Source organism: Kogia breviceps, chromosome 10 (genome assembly GCF_026419965.1).
Source record: "Kogia breviceps isolate mKogBre1 chromosome 10, mKogBre1 haplotype 1, whole genome shotgun sequence".
NCBI lineage: Eukaryota > Metazoa > Chordata > Mammalia > Artiodactyla > Physeteridae > Kogia > Kogia breviceps.
In genome coordinates, this window is record NC_081319.1 from 88250000 (window position 1) to 88269518 (window position 19519).

General features: G+C 45.1%; 1 protein-coding gene across 3 annotated transcripts in view; it reads left to right on the top strand.

Annotated features, from left to right (window-relative positions):
* Positions 1-19519, top strand: part of GPLD1 (glycosylphosphatidylinositol specific phospholipase D1) — a 50880-nt gene that overhangs the window by 22740 nt on the left and 8621 nt on the right. For 2 of the 3 annotated variants that reach the window (XM_067006660.1, XM_067006661.1), the window contains 13 exons: positions 979-1086; positions 1539-1566; positions 1670-1809; positions 4654-4719; positions 6319-6439; positions 8456-8592; positions 10683-10869; positions 14188-14298; positions 15876-15950; positions 16050-16206; positions 16874-17015; positions 17815-17920; positions 18009-18102. In XM_067006660.1, coding sequence (XP_066862761.1) covers positions 979-1086; positions 1539-1566; positions 1670-1809; positions 4654-4719; positions 6319-6439; positions 8456-8592; positions 10683-10869; positions 14188-14298; positions 15876-15950; positions 16050-16206; positions 16874-17015; positions 17815-17920; positions 18009-18102 — 1472 coding nt within the window. Of the gene's footprint in view, positions 1-978; positions 1087-1538; positions 1567-1669; positions 1810-4653; positions 4720-6315; positions 6440-8455; positions 8593-10682; positions 10870-14187; positions 14299-15875; positions 15951-16049; positions 16207-16873; positions 17016-17814; positions 17921-18008; positions 18103-19519 lie in introns of all 3 variants that reach the window. The other variant, XM_059077597.2, reaches the window with a different exon arrangement.

Genomic DNA, 19519 nt, shown 5'->3' on the forward strand with positions numbered 1-19519 from the left:
CACTTTTGGTATTTGGTGGTTCCTATACTTTATCTCCTGTCTCCTGCATACCACACAGCTGTCAAACAAACAAACAAAGGAAAACAGAAAACTCCTAGGTTCCCAGGTTTAGCAGATGTCTCCAGGGCAAAAGCTGGCTTTCCCACACGCTTACCTCCCAAAGTTTCCAGTTTCAATTTGTATTTGGCTTTTGGAAAAATTTCATTTTCTTGATAGCTTGGTGATTCATCTAAACAGATATTTTTGTTATTTTGTCTAGCGTTTTAAGCTATGTTTATGGGGGGGGACCATTCTGGTGCACTTGTGAAGTAAAAAATGGAAATCTCAATAGATTCCTTCTTAGAAATATACTAAAATCAGGTTTTATTGGTTGTGACTTCTGTCTGGTATATTCTATGGTTTTTTTAAATAAAGATAAAAGATAACAGTATAAATCTAATTTTTAAAATGCTGCTCTTCTTCCAACTGAAATAACTAATATCTGTAAACCAAAAGATTGACTTAGAATTCTTTTTTTTTTTTTTACTACCTTCCACTGTGTACTCTGAAAGTAGGATGTTGGGGTAAGGAGCCATTTCTGGTGTTTTTAGAACAATGATTCTTGAGGGTAATTCAACTCAAAAGAATAAAAATACTTTATATTGCTCCTTGAACTCTGAATTCACAAAACTAAACATTCTTTTTATATTTTATAGTTACTTACCTTTGTATAAATATTTGATTAGGGTACCAGTTTGCTCTGCAGCATTGGGGAAATTATTGAACTTTTCTATGCCTTAGTTTCCTTGTATGTGAAGTAGGACTTTGATAGCGCCAAGCACTAGGGGTTGTTGGTAGGATTAAATAAATAATGAATGTAAAGCCCTTTGCATGGTGTCTGGCACATAGTAATCCTGGAATAACTGGTAGCTGCTACTGCTGCTGTTATTATCTTCAACTTCAGAATCAAAACAACTCGCATTCTAATGCTTTTCTCAGGTATGTGCCTGTTGAAGATCTCCTGGAAATTTATAAGAAACTCTATGGCCGAGCAGTCATCACCAAAAACGCCATTGTTGACTGTTCATACCTTCAGTTCTTGGAAATGTAAGTGTAACTAGAGGAATATTTGCAGTCGATTTTTTTTTTTTTTTTTTTTTTGTGGTACGCGGGCCTCTCACTGTTGTGGCCTCTCCCGTTGCGGAGCACAGGCTCCGGACGCGCAGGCTCAGCGGCCATGCCTCACGGGCCCAGCCGCTCCGCGGCATGTGGGATCCTCCCGGACCGGGTCACGAACCCGTGTCCCCTGCATCGGCAGGAGGACTCTCAACCACTGCGCCACCAGGGAAGCCCCTGCAGTCGATTTTTATTGTGACTTCCTTAACACACGTTCCAAAGTTTTCGTTTTCTGAGAGTGGATATTGGATTTATGGATTTTGCTTGTTCAAAGGAAGTTGCTTGATAGTTGATATATGTTGCTGGAATCTTTTCTTCATTAATTTGCCTCATTTCTTTGCGGAAACCACCGCTCACAGTCAAAATTATTGCTTATGTTGCAGGTATGGCGAGATGTTAGCTGTTTCCAAGGTAAAGGCATTTATTCTTCAAAATCTTAAAGCGTTATAAAGATACCATGAGAAGCACTTGATTCATTTATTTATTGACTTATTTTTCTTTCTCTTTGCCATAGCTTTATCCCACTTATTCTAGAAAGTCCCCGTTTTTGGTGGAACAATTTCAAGAATACTTCCTAGGAGGACTGGATGATATGGCATTTTGGTCCACTAATATTTACCGTCTAACAAGTTTCATGTTAAAGAATGGGACCAGGTGAATTCTTACTCTATTTCTCCTTCCAATCACTCCCTGCTTTGCTACCCTGTCCCCAACATAACTCTCAGGTTTTTCAATTGATCAAATGAAGAACAAGAAAGTCTCATGAAGTGCTATCCTATTCTAATCGAGAAGGAAAAGAATGGGACTTCCATGATGGTCCAGTTGTTAAGACTCTGTGCTTCCAATGCAGGGAGCATGGGTTCGATCCCTGGTTGGGGAAGTTCTGCATGCCACGTGGTGTGGCCAAAAAAAGGGAAAAAAAAAAAAAAAAAAGGAAGGAAAAGAATGGAAACTGTTTTCTCAAAATTCCAACTAGCTCCCATCTGTTTAGGTTTGCTGATGTCTCTCCTGTCTTAGGGATGAAGAGGTAGATATTGCAAGGTTCGTGGTCTGGGAGAAATGGCTCAGGTGGGAAGGAATCTGCTTCCACAGCTGCACTGCATCTGTTTCTTTTGGGAGACCCCATGCTGTGGGCTGGGGTGTCTGCCTCCCCAAGCTCCAGCAGTGGATGTGGCCATCCTCCTCTCCACCCGATCCAGCTCTCAGGGCTCCAGGGTTTAAAAGGTTACTTCACCTAACCCCCGCACTCCAAAATGAAATCGGAAATGAATGCATTTGTAAAGCTCAGCCTTCTGTTGGAATTTGACATCTAGCCCAGATGGGACAGTTGCTTAACCTCCAGCTCCTTTTCTGTTCCTCCCCAGCACACCTAGGACAAGCGTCCATCAGAGACTCAGACGGCATGTAGACCAGGGTAGACTGGTCTTGTCCCCAGTTCCAGCTGTAGTAGACATTTTGGCTCTCACCGAATCTGTTCATGGCCTTGGGGAGCCAAGGTTCCCTGAGGGATCCTCTGGGTGAGGATCATAGGAGGGTTGGACTTTATGAGTTCAGGAGCCTGTATAAGCACAGCTCCAGAATAGTGTAGACTGGATGATAAGCCTTTGCCCTTAAAACATTTGCTGGTATTCAAAGAATGCTAACCATAATTATATATTGTTTTATATTATATATACAACATATATATATATATATGTATATGTATATACAACACAATTATATATATTGTGTTGATTTGAAACAAAATTCCCTTTGAAAAATTCGACCTTAGCCTTGCTTTTAAGACTCGGCAAGTAACAGTGTGGCAGATGGAAACCATCTAATATAAATAGCACTTTTAATAGTGAAAATTAACCTTCATTAAAATCCCCAAGCTCTAGTATGGCTGTGGGTGTTTCAGTCCGTGTGAGTTGTAGAGAGGATGAATTTTGGAATTTAAGAGACGCGTCACTCTCTATTGAGCTATCCCAAGCAAATTGTTAAATCTCCCTAAGTCTTAGTTTCCTCATGCATGAAGTGTAGGCAGTAATAATTCTATCTTTCTCATAGGGCTATTGTGAGGAGTAAATGAGATCACTCATGTAAAGGGTTTAGCCTACAGTAAGCACTTGATAAATGTGGGCTACTAGTAGTAGTGTTAGAAAAAAGTTAAGTTTATATTGGAGGGATTCATAACACATGGCCATGTTAGAGTGCATGACCTACATTTATTTATTTTATAAGGTCCAAGTGTATTGATCCTTAAATTGGAAAAATAATTTTGGTGTCTGTCTTTGGCTCAGTTGTCCAACATAGCTACGGAAAGTTATGTAGCTGGAACTTATCCTTTAATTAGGAGGAGATAACTGAGAAAGAACAGATTTCTTGTCTCTTGATCTGTCTTAATTTATCAAGGCAGAAAATTCCATGAATTGATTGTATCTTTATAGACATTTGCAAAGAAAGATTCATCAGAATTTATGCAACTTTATGGGAAATTTGGAGAATGCTCCAAAGAAAGACAACACAGACTCATGACAGAAAGAAAAGCATACGTATTTTCACATTATAACCACTTCTTAACTTACTAATACGTGATCTTCCAAAGCAAATTTGTGTTACTTGAAACTCATAGTATATTTTCCTAAAGAAACAGTGAAATAATGGTAGTTATGTTCCCAGCCAGAACTCTACTTAACTCAAAAAGTATTTGTAACTCTAGTGCTAATCTTGTAAGGCTGCCGTCTAAATCCTGGTGGTGCAGAAAAGAGAATTTGAGGAAAAACCTTTTCCTCAGCTTAAAGCTGGCCCTAAGAAAGATTTTGATGGGAAAAGTTTGCCTTCGGCTTCTTTCACCTCTTTTCTGAATTCCTTTTCCAGCAGCCAGTCCTTTTGCCCCAGGTTCATACTTCCTTCATGCTGCCCCGAAACTCCCTCAGTGACCTCCAAAGCTTTGTCTGCTTCAGAATCGTCTTCATTCTGGAAGAGACTCTTACAGTGTGATACCCACCCCCTTAGTGCTTCTGTTCAGTGTTAGGGAGAAAGTTCACCTCTTACGTTCTATCCGCAGCCTTTTCACTTGTAGAAAGGGATACTTAGTTACCTATTTAAGTATTCGTTTATAAGTTTTTGTTTTTAAAGGAATGAGAATGAGAAATTAAAACATTGAGCATAGAGGGGCAAAAGGTGGCCCGGTTGGGAATCAGTTCCTTTCCGTCTCTAACTCTGAGATGGTTCATGTCAGCAGGGAGAACTCAGCAGGTGGAATCGGGAGGGAAGGGGAGGCTGTGAGTCTAGGGTGACCGGCCGTGTGGCGCTGCCTGTGTTACCGTAATAGCACCTGCTTATGCACCCTCATCAGGTAGGACTCAGGCCCTTTATCGGTCCTGCCTGGCTAAGTCATAATACCTCTGCATGAAGACTTTTGGAGGTGGTTTGAAATGTTACACTGATTCTCAGAAAAATTCATGCTTGAAAAGAAGGTAGAAAACTGCCTAACTCATTTGACTATTTCCCCAGTAACTGCAACCTACCTGAGAACCCTCTGTTTATCTCATGTGGCAGCCAGCAAAACAATACCCACGGGTAAGTGGATTCCGAAATGGCTCATAGAAAAAGAACAGCTCACTCACTCAGAGGGGTGATCAGTAGACTCTGAAAGCAGGGGCTTTGTAGACACAGGTTCAAATTCCAGGGCTGCCATTTACAGCTGTGTGATTTTTAAACAAGTCGCCTAATTATTTTTTGAGCTGCAGCTTTCTCCTTTGGCAAGCTGGAATAAATACATATCCATACGCCCAGAATTATGGTATGGATTATGTGCGAGAATGGATGTAAAGCAATTAGCACATTAGTAAGTTGCTTCTTAACTGGTAAATGATAGTTAATAGTATTATTAGTATCACCATCATTATTGTTATTATTCATAAAGCTTGGCCAAATTCCACCCTGAAAAAGTAATCATCACCAAGACAGGGTGGGGAGAAGTCCTCTCAGTTAGTTTCTGAGGAAGAGGGCCAGAGGATCTGCTTTGTATTCTAAGGGGTGGTATTCCCTGCTGGACTCGGGTACCAACCACCAACCATTCATTCATGCATTTAATAACTATATTGATCCTAATAAATACTATTACTAATAATACAATTACAATAAAATAGTACAAATTATCAAATAATATTTCCTCATCATTATGTGCCAGGAACTAGTTCAGGCATTTAGAGACTTCATTGTGAACAAGACAGAAACAGTTTCTGCTCTCAGAGGATGGCGGGTGGATGGGCGCCGAACAAGAGCTTGTAAATGCCCTTGAGTATTAGGAAGGACAAGTGTTGGGTGATCAGGATGTACCACAGAGTGTCCTAACTCAGTCACAGGAGACTTCCTGTGAAGAACTGATGCTTCAACCAAGATGTTTAGGGTGAGCAAGTGTCCGATACTCAAAAAGAGGGCATTGCAATAAAAGATGCTAAGGTGAGAGAGAGCTCGGAGCTTCCAAAGAACTGAAAATGTGCAAAAAGTGTTCAGGTAAGCCCTCACTTTTTAATTTATGTGAATTAGGTAAGTTTTGTTTTGTTTTTAATTAAATTGAACGCCTTTAGGTTAGGTTTGCAAGCTCTAGATTGTCGGGATCCCTACACTGGCTGGTATCTTATGCGGACCCCCTTTGTTCATTTGTTGCTCAGCTTCCACTGTAAGCATTTCTGAAACCTGTCTGGCTTCTTTAGGCATCTGATTGGTAGACTGGTTAAAACATATGAATTTGAAAATGTATTTTTATTGTATAATTAATTCTTGCATGTCTTTAAGGATAAATCAGTCCACCTGCATACTGGTTTCCCAAACAGCTATGACCTTTTCTTGGCCATTTGTATGAAATGTTGACTTTTGACTTCTTTTTTTTTAATCTGGAAGGAATTCAAACTTATATGCTTATAGAACTTATTTTTGTAAGGGCAGGCTTTTTCAACCTTGGAAATGTGTTTATTAAAAGATGTTGTGGAATCTCCTATAAAAGGTTTTCTAAAATTTTGGTTTTTTTGTGTTGCTGTTCCTTTAACTTGCAGATGTTAAAATTTTATGGCCTTTTAACCTGTGATTAACTTGACTATAGTTTCAACGCAGTTATTCAGAGGGAGTTGCTATTTCCTCAGTCTTAACCAGTTTATTCCTCTCTCTTTCCAGCAGCTCAAAAGTACAGAAAAATGATTTTCATAGAAACGTGACTGCAGCCCTAACTAAAGATATTGGAAAAAATATAAACTATACCAAACGAGGAGTGTTCTTTAGTGTGGATTCCTGGACCATGGTAAGAATTTTCGGCTTTTAATGGAGAGACAGGCACCTGCTGCTTCCTGTGATACCGCATTTTGTAGAGTCGCTGGTTGTTTAATCATTCATTGAAAGTCACCTGGGCATGAGCCAGGCTGGCAAGTATCCTTGGTCTCCAAGTCTGGCTTGTTTCAGAAACATCCTATGATGAGAGTCTGGACCTCAGTGGCCTTTGGCAAGCCAGGTGGAGCCCAAGGTGGCTGTGGGGCCAGTCCTGCTCTGTCCTTAGGCAAAGTGTGTCAGCAGTATTGTAGGCTCACTGTGCAAGGCCCGACACCAAGGGGACACCACTGCATATGAAGTTCCTCCACGAGATCATCTTAAGTGTCATTCCACCAGGGAGATAAAAGATGAAAGGGAAATAGCCTCTGACATTTAGAAAATTTCAGTCTAATAGGGGTGATAAATACAAAAATAACCATTTGTGAGTAGAATGCAACAAATCCTATGATTGGGGGTGGGGGTGGGTACATAGCCTCTCATGAGGATAAAAAATTATATCCCTACTATCAGAGAAGGCTTCATGGAGGAGGTGGCATTTGAGTTAGGCCTTGAATACTAGATGGTTTTTCATCAGTGAGCATATATTTCTGGTAGTGGGTTGGGAAAGTTTCATGATGTTTGGAAAGCTGAGTAGTCTTATTTGCCTGGAACACAAGATAAAGGGATACAAGGTATTTGCGAGAGTTGGGGAGGGAGAAGGGTTTAGACAACATTGTGAGCCGGGCAAGGACCCGGGCAGGGCCTGCTTCACAGGTCTGCAGCCTGCATGGTCACACAGAAGGCCGCCTCACTTGGTTTAATGCTCCGCTGTCATTGCTTTAAAATTCTTAATGACTTGGGAACAAAGAACTTTGCATTTTCATTTTGCAATGAGTTCTACAAATTATGTACCCACACCTAGACCCGGGAAGCTCTGTCAAAGCAACTCTCATTTGGTCTTGCAATGATGTGGAGCAGTCTCCTTCGCAAAGGGAAAATTGTGTAAGAGAAGGACTTTACATTCCCAAGGCCTGGGTGGTACCTGGCATGGTGCTTCCTGGATGAATGAGGACGCTAGAGCTGGGCAGCAGGTGGGCGATCTGCGGATGGCCTGCCAGAGGTGTTAGACTGGAGAAACGGAAGGCACGGTCCCTTCCTGCGGGGCCCTTATAAACCTGCACTTCTCTGGAGCCCGAGCTGTCCCGGGCTGTCCCATGGCTCTGAGCTGATTCTGCTCTGGGGCAGGCCCAGGACTTCTTGTTTGGGCTTATGTTACCCCTGGGTGGATTTCGAGTTGTGTTCCCTGAACTTGCATGGATTTGGTGCCTGGCCAGGTTCAGGGCCACCGCAGTCTGTATTTGTGTCTCTGCAGTAACTACGCTAAGAACAATTCAGCATCCCAAGCTGAGGGGCTTGCTGTCCCCTCATTTCTCTCGCATACAGCTTCCAGCACTCCGCACGTGACCCCTCGTGCCTGCCCGGTTTCTTGGGACTCAGAGCAAATCGAGCAGCCTCTCAATCTGAGTGTTGTTGGCAGGGTTTCTAGCATTCCTGGTGGTATTTCAGTTCATTTGTTTTTTGGGGAAAAAAAAAAAAAAAATATATATATATATATATATACACACACACAAATATAATTCCAGTTCTAGCTTTGAATGGACTTATCTTAAAAAAAACCTTTAGTTCATAACAATTATTTTGTTCAGTTACATTCTGCAAATTAATAGACCATCATCCTGACTTGGTTTAGGTTAATCCCACCTGACTCTTTCTTTCCGTGATGGCCCTGTGACCTCTAGGGCTGTAACTCCCATCTGTGAGCACACACTGGGGGTGTGATTTCACTCTCCTAATTGCCAGTCTTAAGTCGTCTTACTTGTTGATAGGAATCGATAGGTTATTTTTCAGCACTTGTGAAAACTTGTTTCCTAAAGTCTAATGCTTTGGGCCGGAAATGGTAGCATTGTTGATTATGCTGTGTCTTTTTCTGTCTGTAATCATTTTATTTCAGGATTCCTTATCTTTCATGTACCAGTCTTTGGAGAGGAGCATACAGGAAATGTTTACTGGCAGCTCTCAGCTACTGAAGTATGTTTCTAGCCCCTCAGCATCTTACTACTTGTCATTTCCCTACACAAGGCTCGGTTGGTACGTATGAGTTTATCTAATTCCTGAACGTTTTCATCAGTATTAATTTCAAGCAGTCATTCACAAATGTTTAAAATGGTGCCTGTTAGCACTTTATTTTCCAAGCAATTCATCATCAACAAAAACAGTAATTTGGGGGTTAAGTTCTGGTAAAGATAAAATTATCTCCTTAAAATTGGTCAAAAATATGTTTCAATACAAACAACTTTTACAATATTAAATAACCACAACAATAAACTATTACTTTATAGAATATTTGTAAAGCTTCAATGTTTTCGGAGATAGATTATTACAGATATCTAATGACATTAGAAAGATAAAAGCAGGTAGCTATTATGGTGACTGGACTATTATAACTTCATAAGGCAAAAGCCTAGCACACCACAATAATTTTATAAAGAGAATGTTAGGGATTCCTCTGATTTTAAAGATCAACTGTTACCAAACTGGACTCGGTCCGCTTGCCCCGATGCACAGCAAAGCCAATCTACTGATACCGAGCTGCGGTGAAGGAAAGTGGAGTATTTCTTGCAGGGCCCCAAGCAAGGGAGCTGGAGACAAGCCTCAGGTCCACTCCAATTTGGTCTTCGAGTTAGGGGTGTTTTTAAAGGGGGAGGCCAATGACGCTGGGATCACTCATCGTCTTGTGACATTTCTTAATCATACTGTCAGGGGTCAGGATGTTTCGGTTTATGATTCTCTGGCCAGGTGGTTCATGGCTCGGGGATCTGGTAGCTCGTCTTGGCCTGGAGAAACAACCTGAGTTTGTACGTGAATGATATCTACAACAGCCATTTTAGTACATTGACGATGTTATCGACAACAGCTGTTTTAGTCATCTGACTCTGGTTGATTAGTGTTCGGTTAGCACAGGACTGAGGTCAGAGGGGACAAGAAAGGGAAAAAAGTTTTGGATAGAAAGATTAATCATAAACTCGGTAAGGGAACTTGGTTTTAGGGGGACTCAGTTTCACAACCAAACAGCCCAAGGATATAAAAGCGACTATTTTCTGGAGGTTTTTGTAAAACCTCTCTTTTTAAACCACACTTTAAAAATCCAAAAACATTGCATTCCCTTGGAACAATATACTGACAGGCCTTCCTCTTCAGGCCGCTAATGCATTCAGCTCCAGCACAAGGAATGGGGGCGGTGAATGCCGTCTTTACTGGCCATTCATTTGTGAACAATGAATAGCTCTTCTTGGCTGCCTTCCTGAAAAGCCAAATGAGGGCCTCCTGCTGGGCTCTCTGCCACATGCGGCGGGGGTGGGGGGTGGGGGGCAGCACCGAGGTCCTTCCTGGGGGCCGTTACTGGCCGGAGTCCAGCCTCGGGAGTGCAGAGACCAGCAGTGTCTCCACGGTGTGCATCTGACCCAGTTCACCAGGCATCCCACCCATTAGAAACTGCTCTGCTCTTGTTCCTCTGTTCTGCTATTGATTCTTATGTGGCCATCAGAACCAGAATAAATAAATGACTTTTGGTCATTCCAGCCCCACCAGAGACATTTGAACCATTGACTCAATTTGTCCAGCTCTGTAGCTGGTAGGTTATGGACTCTCATTTAGAAACAGCCACTAAACCTGTTAGGCATTGAATTTTTTCCAATATAAGCCACCCTATGTAGCTATGGTAGAAATAAAGTGGTCTACCTACCACAAACTTGTCTTTGATCGGGTAACAAATTGAAAGGAGTTGAGCCGATTGTAAAGTAACCTGTGCCACTGGCCGATGGTGAAATTCCTCTCTGTTCTCAGGTGGAGCCTGGGATTGTGCTTTGGTTGCTCTGGGTTTTGCATGTAGGACAAAGTGCTTTTGTGAGGATGCTTTTTATGTGTTCAGGTTATATGGTCCAGAAATGCCCGGAGGCCTGGATTTGTCCAGTTTCGTTGTTATTTTTTCTGCCGGAGAACAAGGCTGAATCACACAAACAGTATAACCTCAGAGGTCAATATTCACAACAGTCATACAGGATGGAAAAATCCATGAGAGGGAGTTAAATTCTAGAATCCGGAAAGGAAAGGAGCAGGAGACAGTTTTACTCAAGAGCTCTCAGTAGACACTGCGGTGGGTTCCCTCTTCTTCCTTCCAGGGCGATGACCTCGGCTGACCTCAACCAGGATGGGTGCGGTGACCTGGTGATGGGCGCCCCGGGCTACAGCCGCCCTGGCCACATCCACGTGGGGCGCGTGTACCTCATCTATGGCAACGACCTGGGCTTGCCCCTCGTCGACCTGGACCTAGACAAGGAGGCCCATGCGGTCCTGGAGGGTTTCCAGGTGAGGCCCCCATCTCATATTTTCCCTTTTAGTGTCAGTAAGCCACTGCCCGCATTTCTCAGCAAACTCTTCCGGGATTAATGACCCATAGCCAGAATAATGAGAGTAACAAAGTGCTGGTGGCCAGCATTGGTGCCGTATTTTTCATGTTTAGAAGCAGGTTCACGTCATTAGTTGAGTGTTTAGTCCAATACCTTCCAGAAACGCCCAAACTATTTAGTGGCTTTGAGTACCCAATCAGAATGTGATATCTTGATAATATAAAACCTCGTTTGGTGTGTTTCTTTTAATATAAATAGTTTATCGTGTAAGAATTTTAGATTCACAGAGAAGTTGTAAAGACAGTACAGAGAGTTCCCATGTACCCTTGACCCAGTTTTCCCTGTCTTAACATCTTACGTAATTATGGCATACTTGTCAAAGTTAAGAGACCAACACTGGTAAAATGCTATTTTTTAAAAAAATGTGTTAATTTATTAAAAAAAAAAAAAACATTTATTTGTTTATTTATTTATTGCGGTACGTGGGCCTCTCTCACTGTTGTGGCCTCTCCCGTTGCGGAGCACAGGCTCCGGACGCACAGGCCCAGCGGCCACGGCTCACGGGCCCAGCCGCTCCGCGGCACGCGGGATCCCCCCGGACCGGGGCACGAACCTTTGTCCCCCGCATTGGCAGGCGCACTCTCAACGACTGCGCCACCAGGGAAGCCCTAGTAATTTATTTTTGGCTGCTTTGGGTCTTCGTTGCTGTGCACGGGTTTTCTCTAGTTGCGACGAGCAGGGGTACTCTTTGTTGTGGTGCGCAGGCTTCTCACTGGCTTCTCTTGTTGTGGAGCACGGGCTCTAGGCGTGCAGGCTTCAGTAGTTGTGGTATGCAGGCTCAGTAGTTGTGGCTCGCGGGCTGTAGAGCGCAGGCTCAGTAGTTGTGGTGCACGGGCTTAGTTGCTTCGCGGCACGTGGCATCTTCCCGGACCAGGGCTCGTACCCGTGTCCCCTGCCTTGGCAGGCGGATTCTTAATCACTGCGCCACCAGGGAAGCCCAACACTGGTAAACTGCTATTAACTAAACTCCAGACTGTTCAGGTTTCATTCCGTTGAGTCGTTATTCACCACCAGAGGAGTCCCACAGTGACTGTGCAGACGTTCCTCATGGAGGCAGCGTGAATTCCTCGTGGGAGCACTAGAGACCAGGAGGGTTTTCCTCCCTGACGTCTTCGGTATTAGTCCTTACATGAGCAATAAACAAAGAGGGGCCGACAGAGCCCTGCTACCAGCCACAGATGAGTATGGGGGCTTTGGTGACACTGCAAGCTCCAAATATCAAGCACCAGGGGAATTTGGGGTCAGATGGTTTCTTGCCCCAGACATACCGTTAAAACGTTCGCTGTGGAGTTAATGCTGTGAAAAAATAAGATGGCGCACCTGAACATACTTTAAATAATGAAAAGTCCAATGGTTTATAATCTAGGTTTTTAAAAAAATAAATTTATTCTTGGCTGCATTGGGTTTTTGTTGCTGTGAGCGGGCTTTCTCTAGTAGCGATGAGTGGAGGCTACTCTTCGTTGCGGTGCACGGGCTTCTCATTGCGGTGGCTTCTCTCGTTGCAGAACATGGGCTCTAGGTGCACGGGCTTCAGTAGTTGTGGCACACGAGCTCAGGAGTTGTGGTGCACGGGCTTAGTTGCTCTGCAGCATGTGGGATCTTCCCGGACCAGGGCTCGAACCTGTGTCCCCTGCATTGGCAGGCGGATTCTTAACCACTGTGCCACCAGGGAAGTCCATGTAATTTAGTTTAAGCTCTGAGCCTCTGAGTCCGAAAGGTGTTAAGTTGATGACCAGTGTAGGAGGTCACACAGTCCCAGAGGGACAGCATTTTCTGGAACCTTCTGACACCACAAGAGAAAGTTCCCAAATAAATCAGCTCATTCTTGTTACTCCTTTCTTCACCAAGCCATTCCCCTGTCAGACTGTGGTGTAAAGTGTAGTCCTTTGGTCTCCTGTAGACAAGGAATAAGAAAGGCAACTGCTTCCTGTGGATGAGAAATTCTCTCAAAGACACTTGGGGTGAGGAAGGAGGTAGCTCCATGCTCTCTTGTCCCAGTGACCTTTGATAATTTGGAAGATGGCCAGATTAAGGCATGTGCTAGGGATGGGAATCCTGTACTCATCCCTGGTCTGCAGTTAACCTCTCTGGTCCTTGTCTATAAAGTGGAAGATTAGGATAGATAAGCATTTGCCTACTTTGAGAATGCTGTGCTTTTCTTGCAATGATGGTTACCCTGCAGGAGGGCTTGATGGTAAAGCTGGTGATGATGAAACGAACCCATCTTCAGTTGGCAGGGACCCCTACTCACTGGTCGCCATACTGCCTCAATGTGCTTGTGCCCCGGGGCAGTCCTCTCTCGTCTATAAAGTTCCTGTCTTGTAGAAAGGGGCTGTGTTCTCAAATGCCATTGCACACAGGTATAGAGAGATTAGCCAACAAATAACAGATGTGGGTTCTGGGCCATGTGTGCTATGTGAGAAGCATCACTTGTGCAAGACTCTTCTTCATTGTTAGAGAAGTTGTGAAAGAATAGGAGAACCTCATGAGTTATTTTTAGGTCTAGGCTCATTCTAGACAGTAGGAGATGAAAGATCTAGAAAATCCACCTTGGAAGAAAATTGTCCCTGAATGGAGTGAATTTTCCATCGGTAAACCACAAAAGTAGGAGTAATAAAAGTATGTACGTTAATGAAATGCTTAGTGTCTACAGCGCTGTCATCGATAGAACTTTCCGTGATGATGGAGATCCTTTAAAGCTGTGCTGTTCAGTGCGGGAGCTACTAAGTGCTTTGGCTTTTGAGCATTTGAATGTGGCCAGTGCAACTGAAGAACTGTTGTGGTTTAATGTTAGGTAATTTAAAAGTAATAGCCACATTTAGCTAGTGGCTACCGCACTGGACAGCGTGGCTCTAGAACATCCTGAGTATTCGACAGATGTTAGCTACTGTTATGTGATTGTTATCTTGGATACTTTCCAAGAGGAGTCTGGTCCTTAACGTGGGGCATGATACACACCAGACCATTTTCTGAAAACCTAGAACTTTTAAGAACTGACATTCTTCTCTCCGGCACCTCATCTTCTCCTTGGGGCAGACAGATGAGCCTAAAACATCCTCAGGGCAGAGCTACCCATCTGGTGGGTCATGGATGTGTTACAGGCGGCTGCAGTTTTGTTCCTCAGCCCTGGGGTGCTGGGTGGGGTCCCCCAGGGAATCAGGTGTGCTCTTCTGGAGGTTGTGGCTCAGCCCAGGGGAAGTAACTGGTGCCTCTTCAGCCCTCAGGTCGCTTCGGCTCTGCCGTGGCCGTGCTGGACTTTAACAAGGACGGCGTGCCTGACCTGGCCGTGGGAGCCCCCTCGGTGGGCTCCGAGAAGCTCACGTACACAGTAAGGAGGCTGCTGGGGGGAGGGGGGGATGGTGGTGGATGGGGCGGGAGGGGAGGAGACAATGAGCGGAGGCTCCGGAGGAAAGCAGGCAGCAGGGGTGCCGGGCAGAGCTTTTGTGGGGACGTGATCCCAGCCCCCCATTCAGGTCCTTGATGGGACTCCAGTTACCTGGCAGCTCCTGTTCCTGCCTCCCTGGCCTTAGTTGGACTTCACGGGTGGCACCCCACCAGGTACTGTACTCTTCCTTGAGAGGCTGAATGATAGGGCATGCTGAATGCTGAATGATAGGGAAGGCAGAAATTCCAGCTAATCGATAGCTTCCTCTCATCACAGCAGGGAGGTGACTTCCTGGATCTTTCCTCTCATGCAAGGAACCCAACGGGTTCCCTCTCTTCTTACCGAGAGCAGAGATCCTGGGTCCTGGCCCACAGGGCTTTCCTCCCACAAGTCCTCCACACCGTAGCCAGGCACCGCGAGAGACAGTGGAGTCAAAGGCCCTTCGTTTCCCTCTCCCACTGCAGGCTCACCTCTTCCTCTCCCTCCTCACGCTGTTTCTAGTCCTGTGAACACTTTGTCATCCAGACCCATCAGGTGCCGTCACGTTAGGGCTGGTGCTCATCCAGCCCCCTCCGCCTGGAAAGCCCTTTCTCCCCTTTTTTCTGTAGGGGTGAAATGTCACTGCTTGCAGGAAGTGTGATCTAATCCCGGGCTCAGGAGACACCCCGTTGTCCTGTGCTCGCTGCACCTTTGTAGCTCCCCACGCTGTGGTGTCACAGCTGCCAACTGGCCAGCTTTTGGGGCGGAGAGAGGTTGGTCTCATCCATCACTGTGTACTCAGTCCTTGGTTCACCATGGAAGATAAATGCATGTAGGAGGAGTAGAGATGGACACAGGCAAGTTATAAGGTGAGAACTGAGAAGTAGCTCATAACACAGTAACAGCACAATCTGCATCCCAAGGCGAGTAAGCAGTACTGACACAACGTGTTAGTGTTTAGAGAAATAATGGGCTGGGCCGGGGGAGGAGCCAGAAACTGAGCTCAGCATTGAAGGGGTGGGGAGTTGAGTAGGTCATTCTGCAGATACACTGAGCAATTATGGATGGCAGATCCAGAGCAAGATGCTGGGGAGGCAAAGATAAAAATGACAGTTTCTGGGGCTTCCCTGGTGGCGCAGTGGTTGAGAGTCCGCCTGCTGATGCAGGGGACGCGGGTTCGTGCCCCGGTCCGGGAAGATCCCACGTGCCGTGGAGCGGCTGGGCCCGTGAGCCATGGCCGCTGAGCCTGTGCGTCCGGAGCCTGTGCTCCGCAACGGGAGAGGCCACAACAGTGAGAGGCCCGTGTACCACAAAAAAAAAAAAAAAAAAAGACAGTTTGTGCTTTGGGGGCTCTAATAGTCTGATGGAAGTGGCCAATACATAGGACTGGACACTGACTTCTGGCAGTAACTAAGCTCCTGACCCTACAGGGCTCTGATGGTGATTTATTTCATCATCAGTCACCTTTGTCTTGCTATTATTTAAGGTTCTCGGGTCACCACCAAGTCTTAACAATCGCCCTGTGGTTTGTCCTTGTCTAGGGTGCGGTGTACATCTACTTCGGTTCCAAACAAGGAAGACTATCTTCTTTCCCCAACATCACCATCTCTTGCCCGGTATGTTGAGCACATTTTACAGGTACAGAAAACTAGAACTCGCCATGTCCTACTTGCCTCAAGGGCTGAGTAAGATGTGTTTTCCTGTTTCCTCATTAGGACACCTACTGTAACTTGGGCTGGACACTCTTGGCCGCAGATGTGAATGGAGACAGTGAACCTGACCTGGTGATTGGCTCCCCTTTTGCTCCAGGTGGAGGGAAACAGAAGGGAATTGTAGCTGCGTTTTATTCTGGCTCCAGCCACAGCGACAAAGGTAGTGCTTGCTGGGGCTGGGGGTGGAATGGGAGGAGACCTCCACTGCTCTAGTCTATGGTGCCTTCTCTTGCATATGGGTTTTTGTCCTATTTTCCTCATTGCGTAGCATTTCACCTAAATTTTCTAACACTCTTATTCTTGCAGATGTTCTGGCAAATGATATGGATAGATTCACTGAATAAACAAAGAGGGATCCAGCGTGTAGGTCCAGATCCAAAGGAGGGGGCGATAGTTACTCTTAGTGTCTCAGTGGAATGGAAGAGTAGAAACACTCAAGCATCCCAGTGATGCTCTAACTGTCCAACAGGCCATTTTTTGCCATGCGGCTTGTGGGATCTTAGTTCCCCGACCAGACTGAACTCGGGCCCTTGGCAGCGAGAGCATGGAGTCCTAACCACTGGACTGCCAGGAAACTCCTAACAGGCCCTCTTTTTAAATAGCATCCTCCACTCCACAGAAGTGAGCTCTAGAAATGCATTGCTCATATGAAGCGTGAGTTCCATGTCTGACGTTGGGGTCCTGGGGACAGCATGGGGGCACGTAAGAGTTGTGGCAAAAACTCAGCCCAGTGGACCCGTTTCTCATTGTCCTACAAAAGGGGCCCACTCTTTCCATTCTGGTAGTCTTTCCCGCGTAAAGTAAAAGGCCCTGGTTGTCTCGTGTAGAAGAGCTGAATGTGGAGGCGGCCAACTGGATGGTGAGAGGCGAGGAGGACTTCGCCTGGTTAGGATACTCCCTGCATGGTGTCAGCGTCAACAACAGGACTTTGCTGTTGGCTGGGAGCCCGACCTGGAAGAACTCCAGTCGGTGAGCACTGATGTTGGGGCCCAGGGACCGGTGAGCACGAGGGGCACTGGGCGTGGGGTTCAGAGGAAGCAGCTAAGAAATTCTTACCCTTCAAGGAAACGCTAAGGCTCTGGGGCGAGGTTGCAAATGTTCCTTTTTAGACGTTTGAAAGAGAGATGGGTGTGTTAGTTTGCCAGGGCTGCCATACAAAGTACCATAGCCTGTGTGATTTAAGCAGCACGAATTGATGGTCTCATAGTTTTGGAGGTTAGAGATCTGAGGTCAAGGTGTCAGCAGGGTTGGTTTCTTCTAGGGCGCCTCTCCTTCGCTCACAGACGACCGGCCACCTTCTCCCTGTGTGTCTCACAGCCTCTTTTCTGTGCACCCATCCCTGGTGTCTTTCCCTCTTCTTACAGGGACACGAGTCATATGGGTCAGGGTCCCACCCTAATGACCTCATTTTAGCATGATTACCTCTTTAAAAACCTTATCTCCAAATGCCGTCATCACATTCTGAGGTACTGGCAGTTAGGAGTTCAACGTATGAATTTTGGGGGAACGCAATTCAGCCCGTAACAGTAGGCATCCCTCTATTTTGTCAGTCGGGAAGTAGAACGGTGAACCTCACACCTGGAGGGCCTTGATATTGGGATTCATTCTGAAAGCACCCCACGCTCATGCCTAGGATCACAGGGACCAGGCGCACACGGGGAGGGGGGCACGGGTGGGGAAGATGTGGGTCGTCTTTCCTTGGACCTCAATACCTGGCCAGCACTGAATCCTGTGCCCCATCAGCTAAGACCAGTGTGCTTCGTTCCAGTCTGGGCCATTTGTTACCCACTCCTGATGAGAAACAGAGCCCTGGACGGGTATCTGGCTATTTCCCGCCAAATTGCCAAAGCTGGTTTACCATTTCCGGAGACAAGGTATGACAGCCCCTCCCTCCCCAGGAAAGTGGACACCACAGAGAAAGTTTTCTTAGCTGTACTATATTGACTTACTGCTATTTCACAGGCAATGGGGAAACTGGGCACCTCCCTGTCCAGCGGCCATGTGATGATGAATGGGACCCGTACACAAGTACTGCTGGTTGGGGCCCCGACTCAAGGTAGGTCGCCCGCCATGAAACTTGCTTCCTTTTTAGTCATGTGACTCCCTGACCAAGTCACATTGGGGGAAAGTTAGGAGATATGGAGGCAGGCAGACCTGCGTTTGAATATTTCCTTTTCTCATTAATAGCAAGCTGGGTCACCTTGGGGAAGTTACTTTTAACTCCCTGAATGCAAAACACAGCTTATGATATCTACTTCAAAGATTTGCTGAAAATCACATGTGAAAGTAACCTGGTGTGTTTTTAAAGCTCCTATCCCACTGAGCTTGGAGACGGAGCAAATTTTATAAACCAGTCCACGAATAGGTCCACTCTGAGGGTGTATGTTAATAAAACATTATTTTGTTTAATTTATTGGCGAGTTAAAAGAACAAAACAAAAATCTACTCCCTCCGGGCTTCCCTGGTTGCGCAGTGGTTGGGAGTCCGCCTGCCGATGCAGGGGACACGGGTTCGTGCCCCGGTCCGGGAGGACCCCACATGCCGCGGAGCGGCTGGGCCCGTGAGCCATGGCCGCTGAGCCTGCGCGTCCGGAGCCTGTGCTCCACAATGGGAGAGGCCCCAACAGTGAGAGGTCCACGTACTGCAAAAAAAAAAAAAAAAAAAAAACTACTCCCTCCAAGAGTATAAAAGTAAATTATGCTTATTGTAGAAATTTGTGAAAATATAAGGAAGTATACAGAAAAAACCACCCCTGATCCAGATATTTTAAAGCCTAAACATACATGTTTTTTCACACCTAATATTTTATATCTTAAGCATGTTCCCATGTTAAATATTCTTCTAAAACATTACTTTTGATACCTGTATCACATTTTTTCCATATGCACATGCCAACATTTATTACCATCATCCTATTGCTAGAGGGTCTAATCTTAAGACTCTTACTACATATGGTGAAATTATTTTTCAGAAAGATTTTTGTTTCATACAATATATTTGAATAATACATAGAAGTGGATTGGGCAAAGGAATGGTGAAATCTTTCCTTGCATGAGTAAGGACACGGCATTACAACAGAAAGTTGCTGACTTAGCTTTGGAATAGTTTTTTTTCTCCTTTACAGAGTCTAGGTAGTGATTTCTAAACTCTTGCAACGCACATTACTAATACTGTCTCACCACTCTTGCTCCCAGAGTGCTGAGAATTAGAGCTTCCCAAATTTTTAGTTTCAGTCCCTTTACTGCCTTAATAATTTTCTCCATTATCAAATATTGTATAAAATACAGAAAAGGTTAATTATATATATCATGATATGATATATAAATGATGCTTTTTGAGATAATTACAAATTCACATGCAGTTGTAAGAAATAGTAGAGGTCATGTTACATTTTATCCAGTTTTCCCCAATGATGATAATCTACACACCATAACCAGTGTCACAACTGGGTTATCAAGATATAATCCACCAAT